Source organism: Tenrec ecaudatus, chromosome 8 (assembly GCF_050624435.1).
Source record: "Tenrec ecaudatus isolate mTenEca1 chromosome 8, mTenEca1.hap1, whole genome shotgun sequence".
Lineage (NCBI taxonomy): Eukaryota > Metazoa > Chordata > Mammalia > Afrosoricida > Tenrecidae > Tenrec > Tenrec ecaudatus.
The window spans coordinates 156,465,260-156,480,757 of NC_134537.1; the positions used below are offsets into that span (position 1 = coordinate 156,465,260).

Genomic DNA, 15,498 nt, shown 5'->3' on the forward strand with positions numbered 1-15,498 from the left:
TCTGTGCATGCTAGGTATATCACGCTAGGCACACAGGATGATTTTATTCTTGTCTTTGGTGATTATTTAGCCTGGATCAAATGAAATAATGTAAATCATGTATATCATAAATTGTAAAATGATATACCAGTGTTTAATCATCGTCTGTTTTTGTTTTAAGGTAAAAAGTGTGGAAGAAAACCCATACAATGAACACAACTGGCAATTTTGTGTTATTGTTGAGGGTTTTCCATGCACAGTATTGTTCTGGAAATAAAGTCTTTCTGGAATCCAGTTTCTAGATCCTGTTTGCCTGAGAAAATGGAAGTGATCCTAAGATTTCAGTACTTGCTTGGGACTCTGCCTACAGAGAACAACGTTCTTGCGTGTTTACAAACTGACTGTTCTTGCTCACCCAACCTCTCCCTACTCGTGTGTCTTCAAAGATGTTTTATTTCCCAAGATTTTGCTGCCTATTAGATTTATATGCGAGCACACAGCGTGTCTTTCCCTTCACCCCCAAAAAGAGCTCTTTAGACTCCACTTGGCAGTCCAGCTACCATTTCATTTTGTTTACTTTCTTCATAATGTTGCTCAAAAGAATCGGACAGTTTCCTTTTCATTGTCTTGAATACACTGGCATGAGGGTATCTCTGTCATTTCCTTGACTCTCATCACTGAAACTTTGGCAGCACTTCTTCCTCCTCCTCCTCCTCCTCCTCCTCCTCTTCTTTTCACCATAGCCGTCCTAATGGTCGCCCTTGGGTGGTGCAGACGCTAACCTGCCTGAGTCCCCTCGAGGCACCTCTGAGGGCACACCTGGTGGTCTGTTTTAGCAAGCTCAGCCATTGACAACCCTATCTATGTAGCACAGTGCTACTTTGATACACTTGGCATCACTGTGAGTTGAGTTGGTTTGAGGGCAATTGGTTTAATGACTGATGATGTTGAGCATCTTTTCATGTGCCTGTTGGCTATTTTAAAATATTCTTCAATTCAATGTCTATTCAAACCATTGGCTACTTAATTGGGTTGCTTGTCTTTTTGTTGTTTAGTTGAAGTTAATATATATATATATATGTATTCTGGATATTAAACCTTATGTTATGAAATAAGAGGTTGATTTCAAAAAGGGTTTCAAAAATTCCCTTTATCTTTTAACTGCACTTTTCCATGGACTTTTTGAAGCTCCTTCATATTTTGTTCATTCTAGATTATCCGATCACCTATTTGATGAAGTTCCTTACTTTTGAGAGAGTCCAATTCCTGTGGTCTTTTGTTACCCCCCCCATTATATTTGTAATCGTTTGCTGTTAGTTTTTTGTGGGCGCTCTCTCAGGGTTCTCGTGGTTGAGTGACCCTTTCCCCCTAGTGAATGTTTTGAGAGGGCTTGTGGAGGAAGAAATCTTTAAGTTCTTGAAGTTCAAACTTGTTTTTCTACAGTCTTGATACTTGAAAGTGAACGTGTCTGATATAAAAGACCTGTTTTGTACTTATGTTAGTTGGACTTTGTTTGTTTCCATGTTTTGACTGTAGTAAGTAGTATTGCTGTTTTCAACTGAAGCATTTATATTATACCTATCATCTATGCTTTGCTTAATGTATTTTTTAAGCCTAAAGATAATAAGAACAGCAAGAAAATGATGTTTTTGTAAATAATGTCATTTCAAATATTAGAATCTAACTAATTGTTTTTTTCCTAGTACTTTTCAAGTGCAGGGTAAAACATGTGAGATTTCTGGTAGGAGTTTTGAGTTTTTTAATAGTAAAAATGTCAAAATGGTAATCTTGGACAAACTTATTTGAGAAGAATATACAATTGATTATAACTTGCCTAGATTATGCTAGACTTGTTATTTATCTATTTAAAATGCTCTTGACTATGGGTATATTTTAAAATATTTTACTATTTAGTGGATTAAAAATATTAATAACAAAATCTCACCAAGATCTCTGACAGCTATTGAAGGTGTTATCAACCATTTCTTAAACTAATGTTTTAGTTTGTATTGTGTGATGCAATGCCTTTATATATTGAGAAGGCCTTGTATAGTAACTCTCTGTGTAATGTGTGTGTTGTGCAGGTGCCACAGACACGAGGATTATTAAGGATGCTAAGTGTGAAGCTGTACAGCCGACAAGGACCAGAACAGGTAATGCATATTGGCTTAACCTTGTGCTTCTCAAATATTTCCCCCAGAATACCTTTCAGGGCGGAATGGAATGAACTAGGGTATTCTGTGTTTTTCTCTGAATGTATTCCTAATTAAACGCTGGGTGCCAGGAAGCGTTCACATATTGGCAGCAGTCAAAAGGTGGGACGTTTGAGCGTACTCTTGCACTTCTTCAAGGAGCTTGCAATGTAGTTGTTCTCAGACCGTATAATATTATATATTTTATATTCGAATTAATGTAATACCGAGTTCTGTTGAGGTGAAGAAGAGAGAGCATTCCTTTTATAGGCGAGACTTGACGTGCGTCTGGGAGTAAGAGTTCCTCAGGCAGAAAGGCACAGTGGCTGTTTCCTGCCTAGAGAGCAGCACGGGTAATTGTGCGGTGTCTGTTGGGAGACCTTATTTGAGCATTACAGTGTAATTTTCATAATAAATTTTTGGGGAGTTGATGTTCTTTTTTATGATTTAAAAATTTATATTATGAAATAGATGGGGGATTTTGCATTTCAGAACATCAGCTCTGTATTCAATAGTTCAGACCACTCATCAACCCCTGAACTTCAGACTCCCTGCTGTATTCTATTGCAGCCTCCTCTCGAGATCTCTCTTCTCCCTGCTATGACCTCTGCCCTCCCTTTCACCCAAGACAACGCCTGTCAACCTTCTCATTGGTTGTTTCATCTTTCCACTCTGGCCTGCCCTCCTCTGGGCACCTCTAAAGTCCACTCTCTTTGGCATGCAAGTCTTTGTCTTGTTTTTTGCCTTTATAATAATACTCTCATACATATTGATGTTCTCCAAGCCCATCGTGTCTTAAGGTGTTTTGTAGTTGTATTTTTTCCTCTAAGTGATGCATAGTATTCCATTGTGTGTATGTACCAGTTTATCCATTCTCCTACTGCTGGGCATTTAGACTGTTTATGACGTTTTGCTATTGTGAACAGTGCTGTGACGAGCATGGGTGTGCATATGTCTTTTCAAGTTAGGGCTCTTACTTCTTTTGCTGTTATGTACCCACAGAGGCATTGCTGAGACATGTGGAATTTCTGTTCCCAGTTGTTTAAGGTAGCGCCATATTGCTTTCCGTTCTGGTTGTATATATTTACAGACCCACCAGCAGTATCTGAGACTTGCCATCTCTCTGCACTCTCCAGCCTTTTTCAAAAATACATATTTTCTTACTTGATTGTCATTGTCATATAAAGTTGTGTCTCACAACTTAGATTTTCATCTCCTGGATGCCTAATGTGAGCATTTTTCAAATGTTGGTTAGCCATTTGGATGTCATTTTTTGTGAACTGTTTGTTCTTGGGGACTTGATAGTCTTGTCTTTTTTGGAACAGGGTTGTCTATATTGTTGATTGTGTATATTTTGGTTGATTTGATTCGTTGAAAGACAAATACAAGTCTGTTCAATCAGTCTCAGAAAAGGACATTTTTATATTTGTTTTCACCTCCAGGGAACGTTAGATTGATTGTTACCTTGACCCTCATTTTGTGGCTATTCTCTCATGTGGAATTTAGCTGTTTCTCATTCTTGTCAGTAGCCTCTGATTGAGCAGAGGGAGGACAAACAAGCAAGTCATTTCCTTGTATTTTATTTCTTTGTAACACACTGTAGCAGAATAATGGTTTGAACTACACACACACACACACACACACACCCTTTTAAAAAATCATATTATTGGGGGCACGTACAATTCTTATCACTATCCATACATACATACACCCATTGTGTCAAGTGCATATGTACATTTGTTGGCCATCATAATTCTCAAAACATTTGCCTTCTCCTTGAGCCCCCTCCCTCCCCACTCCCCCCCTACCTCATGAGTAATTCATAAATTATTATTTTGTCATATATTACACTGTCCGACGTCTCCCCCTGCCCGCTTATCTGCTGTCCGTCTCCCAGGGAGGAGGCTATAAGTAGATTCTTGTAATCAGTTCCCCCTTTCTACCCTACCTTCCCTCCACACTCCAGGCATCGCCACTCTCACCACTGGTCCTGAGGGGGTCATCTGTCCTGGATTCCCTGTGTTTCCAGTTGCTCTCTGTACCAATGTACATTCTCTGGTCTAGAGAATTTTTAAGGTAGAATTGGATTTGTAAGGTAGAATTGGGATCATGATAATAGGGAGGAAGAAGTATTTAAGAACTAGAGGAAAGTTATATGTTTCATTGTTGCCACCCTGCACCCTGACTGGCTCTTCTCCTCCCCACAACCCTTCATTAAGGGGGTGTCCGGTTGGCTACCGTTGGGCTTTGAGTCTCCACTCTGCACTCACCCACATTTATAATGATATGATTTTTTGTTCCTTGGTGCTTGATACCTGATTCCTTCGACAGCTTGTAGTCACACAGGCTGGTGCGTTTCTTCCATGTGGGCTTTATTGCTTCTGAAGTAGATAGCCACTTGTTTATCTTCGAGCCTCCAAGACCCCAGATGCTATCTTTTGATAGCCAGGCACCGTCAGCTTTCTTCACCACATTTGCTTATGCACACCTTTGTCTTCATTGATCGTATCAGGAAGGTGGACACCCACTGATATGATTTTTAGTTCTTTGATGTCTGATAACTGGTCCTTTCTACACCTCGTGATCACACAGGCAGATGTGCTTTTTCCATGTGGACCTTGATGCTTCTCAGCTAGATGGCCGCTTATGTATCTGCAAGCCTTTAAGACCCCAGATGCTATATCTTTGGATATCCGGTCACCATCAGCTTTCTTCACCACATTTGCTTATGCACACATTTTTCTTCAGCAATTGTGTCAGGAAGGTGTGCATCCTGGAATGCCAATTTAATAGAACAATGTGTTTTTGCATTGAGTAAGTGCTCGACTGGAGGCCCAATGCTGCCTGAATACTAAACCTATAAATATATGCACATAGATCTGTTTCCCTACATTCTTATATAAATATATTTACCTATGTACATTCCAGTCTTTAGACCTCTGTAACTACCCTTTGTCACCTAGTTCTTACCTCTATTTCCTTTTACTTTCCTCTTGCCCCACTATCATGTTCCGCCTTCATTTGTGTTTCAGTAATTTCTCTTGGTTACCTTGCCCTTGCTGAATCCCTACCACGCCTCTCACACCCTCCTTGCCACTGATTTTGGATCACTTGTTGCTCCCTTGTCCTTGGGTTGGCCAGCACCACCTCCTTACCCCCTCTTCCCTCTCCTGTGTCCCCCCGGAACCATTGGTCTCATTGTTTTCTCTTCCAAACTATTCATCCAGTCTGTCTTTTCTAGATAGATCTGTAGAGATAATAATACGCACCAAAAATCAAGCCATAGCAAGATAGGCGATCAGTGAGAACACAGCAATGACAACAAAAAAGGAAACCAATTACCAAAGAAGAATAAATTAATTAAAAGAAAAAAAATTTTAAAAGAAAGGGAAACCTGTACATAGATCAAGGTCTGATTTTTGATCTCTCGGCATGTCCTTCAGTCAGGTCCAATGGGGTACCATGCTTTGGTCCCAGAGTCTGTCCTTTGTACTCCCTCGGGGGCTCCCTGCTCTGCTCCCACGGCTGCTCTGGTTTGCCTCAGTGTCACGGGGTCAGTCTGGGCCAGTCCCGTCATAGAGTCTCCAGTGTTGTCCCCCTTAGGGCCCTGGGCCATCAAGGGATGGCGTGTCTCGTAGTGGGATCAGCCATAATGTCCACTCTGACCATTGGCTGTTCAGAGTGGAGATGTCGTCTTCCAGGCCTGATGGGCCAGGATGTGCTCCACTCTCTTCCTCCTCCTTCATTTGCTCCCATTTGTTCTGATCAGACATACCCCTCTCCCCTAGCTGCAGCTTCAGTGCCGTCCTCTCAAGTGAATTCTTCTGGGGTGAGGGGCAGTTATCCACGTAGGTGGTATGGGGGCCGAGCCCTCAGGCCCCTCCACTGGCTCCCCACTGGTTGCCGGCACACTGCATTCGTCTGGCAGTGCTTTATATCTGGTCCCTCTTTCCCTGTGAAGACACAAACAATACTCTCCCCTTGGGTGGGTCAGTGCCCTATTCCCCCATCACACATCTTTTATTTTCTTTCTCCTTTCGTCCCTCTACCCCCTTTTTAGTTGGCTCCCTTATGTACCCCTGGATTTGGTCTGGCCCCTGCCATACTACCTGGACCTCACCCCTGGAGTGTTTGTATACAGTACCTTTTCCCTGTGCCCCTTTTGCACTTACCTTTCTGTTCTCTCTTATATATATAAACTTACCTCAGCGGACTCATGTTATACTTGTCCTTTTGTGTTTGGCTTACTTCACTTAGCATAATTTCCTCCAGTTCTTCCCATGCGGCGATATGCTTCATGCATTCATCACTGCTTTTTAGCAATGCATCGTACACCACTGTATGTATGTACCACGGTTTTTTAATCCATTCGTCTGTGGATGGGAATTTGGGTTGTTTCCAGCTCCTTGCGACACACACACCCTTTTTAAAAAGCTGCTTTCTCACTACTAGATGTTGAAAATGGATATTAGCCATCATTGGCTGTGGGAAGGAAGAGTGAAATGCCTCTAGCCACAATGTTGCACAACCTCAGGAGCCTCATAAACTGGATTGTGGAGGAGTTTTTTAAAAAATTCACTTTTATAGTGATGTCCTGTTTATAGAAAAGCCACTTGGTGGTGTGCAGCCTAGAGCTCCTTCCTTGCCAACTAATAGACACTCGGCATCTAAGTATCACAGACTTAACAGAATTCAGCATAGAGTTTCTACAGTATTTCCTACGCCTTGAGATCTTATACCACAGGTGTTTTTAGGATGCTAAATTGTTTCCTGGGCCTTGTACCTGTGTGCTATAGGCATTAAGAAATTCTCCTGTACATAAATACTAGAGCTTCCATTTCAGAAGGCAAACAATGTAAGCAACAAGAATGATTTGTTCATCACTGATTGGCTATGATTCTTTTGCTGCTACTAACTCTACAGTATTACCATTAGTATATATGGAAGTTAAGCAGATAGCTTGGGACTTTAATGAACTGCGTACTTACATGTCTAGCTTGATGAAATGGAATGTCTGGAATTTGTTTAAAATTCTCCAGGGGGTGGGGGAAATCCTGGGGTTGGGTGTCAGTTGGGGAAGGAAAAAGGAAACAAACTTGACACTGTAGATATTTGTTGAAGAGGGTGGTTGGGCACATGGGTCTTTACTATGCTATACTTTCCACTTTTGTGTGCTTGTGAAGATTATATAAACAATGTTTTGGGTTTTTTTTGGTATGGTGTATTTATTTTTTCAAATCATTTTACTGGGGGCTCATACAACTCTTATCACAATCCATACGTACATCAATTGTGTAAAGCACATTTGTACATTCGTTGCCCTCTTTATTCCAAAACATTTGCTCTCCACTTAAGCCCCTGGCATCAGCTCCTCAAAAAAATGTTTTTAATAAAGGAATGGTAAGTTTGTAGTCTAGATATGATGGTATCAAGTGAAACTAATATTAAAAGCATTAAAAGCAAAGGGTAACATTTTAGTTAATACATTTATTTCTTAAAGTGTCTAAAAAGTAAGCAAGGAAGAGTGGAAGAAAAGAAAAAAACGGAAGAGAAAAGGCAGCATATTCATTTCATTTTTTTCTGCTTACAGAGCTGTTATTCAACTGATCACGTTACTTATACTTTTTTGGTTCTTAAAAAGATTCACAAATCCCATTATTTTCAGAATGTTGTAAGTGGAATTGTTGAGTGAATATTTGTATTACTTGGGGTTACCATAAGGTCCACACATGACTAATTAGTTACGTGATTTAAACAGTAAGATCTTCCTAACTATAACTTCTGTTGAGGAGCCTGCATGTAAATTCATGTGGTGCCTTCGACGTGCCGTAGAGTGAGGTTGAAGACTTGTGTGTTCTAATTCAGGTTCTGTTACCTCATCTGGAACCCGCCTTCCTTCTGCCCATCAGTATTTTGCTCTGTAAAATCAAATGATTCGGATGAGAAGTCCAGAAAATTCTTTTTATCCTACACTTTTGCTAATATACACTATTTAGAACTCTACACAATTGAGGCCCACTTATTAATGTTAAGTTCTTCAAAGGAAGATGTCGCTTATTTCGTTTGTCTTCCTCTAACTCCGTCACAGAGGAGGGGTCGCAGTCCAGACTTGGGGTGCGGTGTCTGTATTGCAGCCCTCTCAGCGGCATTTGTATTTTCATCTCTGAAGGTCTGAGAGTGTGCGGTAGATTTATACAGCTGGCTAAAGTAATTGTAGTTCTCAGAAAGGTGGTTGATAATGCTCATCTTTCTTTCTACGTGCTCATCTATAGTGTCCTTCACCTCCTCGAATTGTTCTTTGTGTTCTTGATTATTCATATGTGTTGGTCATTTTAGACCTGAGGACTTGAACTCCATACAAAGTTTATAAAGGACAGGCAGATAATATACATTGACGAGTCGAGCTATGTGTAGTGATTGTGGTTTTTCAATCTGGTCATGGTTAGTTTTCACTTCTGCAGCTGATACTGGCCTTGATGTTGGAGTGATAGCAGGGAAAGAGTCAGGGCTCTGGCCAACTGGGAAGCCATGGCTTTTCTAAGGGGTCACCTACCAGTTATTTCCACTTGATGATGGCCTTTGGGCCAGCATTGTTGTGGAGAAATACGGTCGCGACTGCTATTTTATGGTCTCTGCTTTACTTGATGTGGCAACTTTCTTTAGGCCTTGTCTTCAATAAAGGCTCAAAAGGAAATAGTTGTCCAGTTAGTGTTTGCCCCGTTCTTCTGATTCTGTGATAGCTGGCAGGCAGCCAGCCATCGTGTGCTCCTCCCGTGTTTTCATGCGTACCTGAGAAGACCTGGTACTCTGCCAGGAAAGGCCTGTGAGACCTGTAGGACGGGTAAGACCCCCCCCCCCCCAAGTCTTCCTCTGTACATCCCAGGTGGCCATATAAGAGCAATGTGTTACACAGTTTCTCTGTTCTGTGCCAGCAGATGAGTGCCTAACCCTGAATGGCTCAGCATAACAAATCTTAGGCATTCACATGTACCTGAAACAAAACGACACCTGAGCTTGCTTGCTCTCCACCTGTTCCCATGACTCTCTGGTGCTCTTTCCCCCAGCTCCCTCTTGTTCCTTCATGCTACTTTTCTCTTCCAAAGCATGAGTTTTTAGACTCTTCATGATGTGTAACATATTCAATGTATTGTGTGAATAAAGTTTTTTTTTTAAGAACGTGGGCTCAAACTTTAAAGAATTCGCCATTTAGTCAAGACCAAACTATAAAATGTAATTGAGGACCTATGGTAATTGATGTTTAACATGAACAAGTATTTTTGTAATGTTGACATGCATTTGGGTTTTGGGTTATATGTAGTTCGTAACACTATAAAACACATGAGACTCCATAAGGGCAGGGCCCTGTTTCCATAGGCTGCGGTATAGTTATATATACCTGCTTTGAAGGGGTTGGCATCTTTAATTACTAAAAATCATGCATGACACGGCACCTTTAAAGAGTTTTACCAATTCTGGATGTTATTTCTGTTAGGCTACAAGTCCTTGCTCTGACCTTATTCTAATATAATTATCATGTAGGATGGGATCTTTAAGATGAGCCTCTCTCCAGATGGGACTCTCCTTGCAGCCATTCATTTCTCAGGAAAACTAAGCATCTGGGCCATTCCGTCTCTGAAGCAACAAGGGGAATGGAATCAAAATGAGCAGGTATGTCTGTATCAGTTATGACTCCTTGTAGAGAAGGATGCTCTCTGAGGGGTGAGTGCTGGCAATCCTGATTTCGTCGTGTTCAGAACCTGCTGCATTGCCCAGCTTGGACGTAGTCTCATCATTCCAAAGATGTGTCCTGTTCCTTTGTTAAATGATGATCCCAACACACTAGGACACATGAAGAACAGAGCAGCGCTGGACCCCGAGTGTCATCAGCCTATGAAATCGCCGTTTGCTTTTGTTCAGCCATTGTACAGTTTCCAAATGAACATGTGTACTTCTTTTTTTCCTAATGAAAGTCAATGATTATGACGCAGCATTTGGAGAGACTTCTATGTGAAAACAAGTAAGGCTAACATTCTAAAGGAGTTATGATTCTTCCTGAATCTGCCAATGTGATTACCAATAATATGTTGTTTGCTTAAAGCTGAAGGGAGTTAGCTTTTGTTTACTTCGTTGTAGGGAGTGAAGATGTAGAGAAAGATGCAGTTTCTTAATTTTTAGTGCCTTGGAATGCCATGGTTATTAATTTCCGAGCTTTTAAATTTTGGTTTGAGTGAAAGTTTTCCATTGGACAGTTGATACATGTCTTACAGCATATGGTTTGCAATCCCCTCCGTGCACTGGCAGCTCTCTTCCCACTTCCTGGTTTCCACTGCTCCTTCCCTTCTGCTCCCGCCTGCCCTCTGAGCTCGGTGTGTGGGTCTGCGCTGCTCCTTTGTGCTGGGTGCTTGACGGGACTGGAGTATGTTTCTCCTGGCTCTCATTCTCCTGCTTGTGGTAGGTTCAGTATCAGCTTTGAAAGGTGCATGGGATCCACAGTCTCAGGCCTCCACCAATCTGTCTTTCTCTCTTTTAAAAATCATTTTATTGGGGGCTCTTATAACAATCCATACATCAGTTGTATCAAGCACATTTGTACATATGTTGCCATCATCATTTCCAAAACATTTTCTTTCTACTTGAGCCCTTGGTATGAGTTATTTTTCCTCTCCCTCCACCATCCTCCCATCCTTGTGAACCGTTGATAATTTATAAATTATTTTTATTTTCATATTTTACACCATTTGTTGTCTCCCTTTACCACATTTCTGTTGTTCGTCCCCCTGGGGTGGGTGGTGGGGTTGTATGTCAATCATTGCGATCGTCTCCTCCTTTCTCCCCTCACCTTCCCCCTGCCCTCCTGGCATTGCTACTCTCATTATTGGTCCTGAGGGGTTTATCTGTCCTGGATTCTGTGTGTCAAGAGCTCTTATCTCCTCCAATCTTTTATCAGACCAGTAAGTCTGATTTTTTATATGATTTTGACTTCTATTATACTTCCCCCAACCCCTCTATACCCAGGACCTTTAATTTTGGTGCCCATTGGAAAGGGAAATGACAGGTTTTAAGGACCAAACGATTTAGCTGTTTATAACAGGTAGATTCAATGTCTGCTGTAGTTGAAAATCACAATAGGAAAGTAAGGTTGACTCATTTCATGCCGTGAACTGTGGCAGCACGAAGGGTAAAACAATGAAAGTCTCTCTTCAGCCGAGAATCCCTCGTAGCACAGGTCTCGTGCTTCCTGGCGGTGGCTCTAAGGGTTCTTTCCGTTTTCTCTCACCCCTCTCACCCCGTCAGCTGTGCACAGATTCTGCCACCAGCCTGCGCCACGGTTTTGTGTTTCATGATTCAAAGATGTAAGCTTATTTCTTGAGTCACCTCAGTGGAACAATGACTTTTTCTTCAGAATTCTCCTTTTTTCCTTGCATCAAATGATATTAAATGCATTATTAATGAGCAAATGCACTGAAGAAGAGAAAGTGGCTTTATAGTTCTTACTCTATGTTTTTCAGGTGTTCTTTGTTTTCTGACGTATGCATAGGTTTAGGAAAGGTCGCATCGGCTCCTCAATTCCCAAGGACTCACTTGCAGTTTAATGTGCTCTTCAAATATCGGCCGCTTTCAGAGACTTGCATCCCATTGAATTTGTTCTTACTGGAGGTATAGCTGAGTTGACTGTTCTCTTTAGGCGTGGATAAACTCGTACGACTTTGCTTAACCTGGTGAGGCATGCCAGGCAGCAGAACTTCCACGAGGTTGGTCAAGAATTCCCTGATGATCAGTGTGCAGACTAATTTATATGCTACATAACTTATTACACTTGGAGAGGCATAGCAAGTGAATTCTGTGGTTTTCTGTCAGTATTAAAATAAAGTTCAGTTTATTGATCCAAAAGGTCCTGAGCATGTTTACGGCCTTGGTCTTCTCTATATAAGGAACCCCAGAGATGAGTCCACACAGTGGTATCCAAACACTGGTAAATAAGGAAACCCTTGCTAATATGTGTGCATGTCCAGGTCTCCACAAAATGCCCCCTCAGGTTGCAGTTCAGGTGAACTTGCTTTTCATTAACTGTGTAGGCTACAACTGGATTTTCTCTGAAAAAAGTTTGTATTTCTAAATAAAAGCATAAAGAATGAAAAAGGTGTAATCTGTAAAATCAGAAGACCAGGGCCAAAATATCTAGTCATCTTTCATTCACTTCTCTTTGTGTTTTTCTTATCTATCAAAATAGTTATAAACACATATTTTGCCTAAAAAGGCTGTGTTGTGAGGTTGATGTAAGACACAAAACAATAATAATAATATATAATTGATCAAGGCTTCATGAGGGAGGGAGGGAGTGCGAGGGGGAGAAAGCTATTACCAAGGGCTCACGTAGAAAGAAAATGTTTTGGAAATGTTGATGGCCACATATGTACAAGTGAGCTTCATACAGTTGAATGATGGATTGCTATAAGATTTGTAAGAGCCCCCCTCAATAAAATGATTAATAATAATAAAAATACTAAGAAAGTACAATTTATGTTGAAAAACCCTGCTGCAATCACTGTACAGTGATAAAACATTCAACTACCCTTTTTGGGGAGGATCCTGCTGCATTCTCAGATAAGTGGGAAATTCCACTTTTGGGAAAAATGGGTTTTTTTTTTTAATGGTAAAAACGTTTGAGTACAAAGCTATTTTTCCCTCTGGCTTTCTCTTTTCTTAAATTATTCTCATTCTTTTGGTAGAAATATCGATCAGGTTCAAAACACACTGATATTTCATTTTGTGTGTCTTGGGATGCCATGCATGCAGCGTAAAGGCAATTCACAGCAACAGTGATGCGTGTGCTCTTTTGTTGACTGGAAAGCTGCATCCCCTCTTCTGCCTGCAAAGATGAATTGCGTCTATTGAAGGCCTTTCTGGCATATGCTCAGCTTTTCTTTACATGTGATTAGTTGTTAGTAGATGCCCTTGTAATTGATTAATCTTTACTCATTAATGTCATTCATTAAGTAGATTTTTATAGTGCTTAAAAAAACCCCAAACTTTAATTGTGTATGTTTTTTCTTTGTAAAGCCTTCAAGTCTGAACATAATTAAGTGTAAACGTGTCCGTAATTTGAAAAAAAAAAAAGAAAACCGCAATCAGTAAAGTAATGAGTTGGGAAGAGTATGAGGATGGAAAAAAGAGGTTCATGGTGGGCGGCGGTCAGTGTGTCCCAAAAGTGTGTTTCTAGCACATGCTGGTCAGAGTCTTTCGAACAAAAGTCCCTGAGAGTTTGCTGTAGACAGATCATTTCCTACCTCATCCTCAGATAGAGCAAGTTTGGCGTGTAAGTCAGCCTCTAACTCAGGAGAGAGATTCAACTTGCTTCTCAAACTCCATGTATCTTATATAACCAAAAAACCCCCAGCTTGTTTAAAGGTTTACAAGTCCATTCAATCTGATTTCCCATGAATGCCTAACTGAAAGGAAAAAAAAAGGTTGGGGGCTGGCAAACTTGAACCCCAGCCTACAGACCTGCTCATAGTATGTTGTAGGCAGGGACATCCTTTGCTGATGGAAGCAGTGGCTCACCTGTGGTTATTGGGTCCAGTCCTGGTTCCTTTCCCCTCCCCTTCCCCTCCCCCTCCCCTCCCCTTCCCTTCCCTTCTGTCACTCAGCAGATCAGAATCCACTCAGCACAGGCCCATGACCAGGAGCCTGGCCTGATGGTTTCATTTTTATGGTGTTAATCTGCCTCCTGACACAGCATTTTTAAGTGATGTATTTTAGTTTATACTGATTTTAGTAGATTAGTGCTATACCATGTTACCTTGCATTCACACCAGATTTTAGACTCAAGATTCCATTTTGACATGGATCTTTTAATTTTACATCCTCAGCTCTTTTCAGAGTATCCGTTTAATGCCTTATATTTAGAAATACTGGCCTTTATTTGGGCAAATCAGGTAGTAGCAACACTCAGAGGGAAATAAAGGAGAGAGATCCGCTTGAAGTTGATTTCAGTGACATCCAGGGAGTCGTTATATGTAGATCCTTGATATGCCCCAATATTGACAATTGGGAGGTAGCTCTCACAACTCACTGCTACTGCGTTCATTCCAGCTCATTACTATGTGGCAGAGGAGAACTGCCCCTTGGGTTTCCGAGGCTGTAAATCTTGACGGGAGCAGAAAGCCCCATCTTTCTGCCTTAGGTGAAGTTGGCAGGCTTAAACTACAGACCTTGTAGTCAGCAGCTCAGAGCACAACGCTCTCTGCCCCCAAGGCTCCTTCAAGGAGAGAGCGTCTCCTCAGTGTTCAGGCATTCAAGTGGAGTGGTGTGTTCCCGTCACTGGGATCTCTTTCAAGAGAAGACCGGGGGCCTGAAGAGCATTCCCTCCTTGTGGACAGGGCAGCTGCTCTGGTCCCACTGCTGTAGAAATCGTCAGGTGGCTGCTTCTGTGCACCTGGCCAGAAGCCTCTCTGGGGCGGCAGTAGGGACTGAAGGTTCAGGCCTGGTTATTTAAAATCAATGATCCAAAACAGAAGGTCGTGGGAATTATCTGAGAACATTTTGAAGGCCCCTCTGGCGGAGTGGTTACACGTGGGCTGATAACTACAAGGCCAGTCATTTTAAATCACCGGCAGCTCTGTGGCAGAAAGATGAGGCTTCTACCCCCAGGAAGAGTTCTCCTCTGTCCTACAGGGTCCCCATGAGTCAGCATCGACTGGGCGGCAGTGAGTCTGATACGTGTGATAGAGCCGCCTTAGACCAATAGTTGCAACGCTGTTGGAGAAGAAGTTGGGTTTACTGCTCTCCTGTACAACTCTCTTCCCAACCTTGTGAATTCAGCCCACGTTGATTTTTTTCAAGTACTTTGCTACTTTATTAGTTTTCTTTTTTTTTTATAAAACATTTTATTAGGGACTCATTTATCACCATACATACATCAATTGTGTAAAGCACATCTGTACACTCATTGCCCTCATCATTCTCAAAGCATTTGCTCTCCACTTAAGCCCTTTGTATCAGTTCCTCTTTTTTCCCCCCCCTCCCCGCTCCCTCATGAGCCCTTGATAATTTATAAATTATTATTTTGTCATATCTTGCCCTATCCGGCGTCTTCCTTCACCCCCTTTTCTGTTGTCCGTCCCCCAGAGAGGAGGTCACATGTAGATACTTGTAATCCGTTCCCTCTTTCCAACCCACCCACCCTCTCCCCTCCCAGTATCGCCCTTCACACCCCTGGTCCTGAAGGGATCATCCGCCCTGGATTCCCTGTGCCTCCAGCTCCATCTGCACCAGTGTACATCCTCTGCTCTATCCAGCTACTTTATTAGTTTTCATAATGAACCTT

General features: G+C 41.7%; 1 protein-coding gene across 1 annotated transcript in view; it reads left to right on the plus strand.

The window, feature by feature from the left end:
* The window catches only part of NBAS (NBAS subunit of NRZ tethering complex), a 383,893-nt gene that overhangs the window by 64,196 nt on the left and 304,199 nt on the right, over positions 1–15,498 (plus strand). The window contains exons 11-12 of the mRNA XM_075557089.1: positions 2,064–2,132; positions 9,711–9,839. Coding sequence (XP_075413204.1) covers positions 2,064–2,132; positions 9,711–9,839 — 198 coding nt within the window. The remainder of the gene's footprint in view (positions 1–2,063; positions 2,133–9,710; positions 9,840–15,498) is intronic.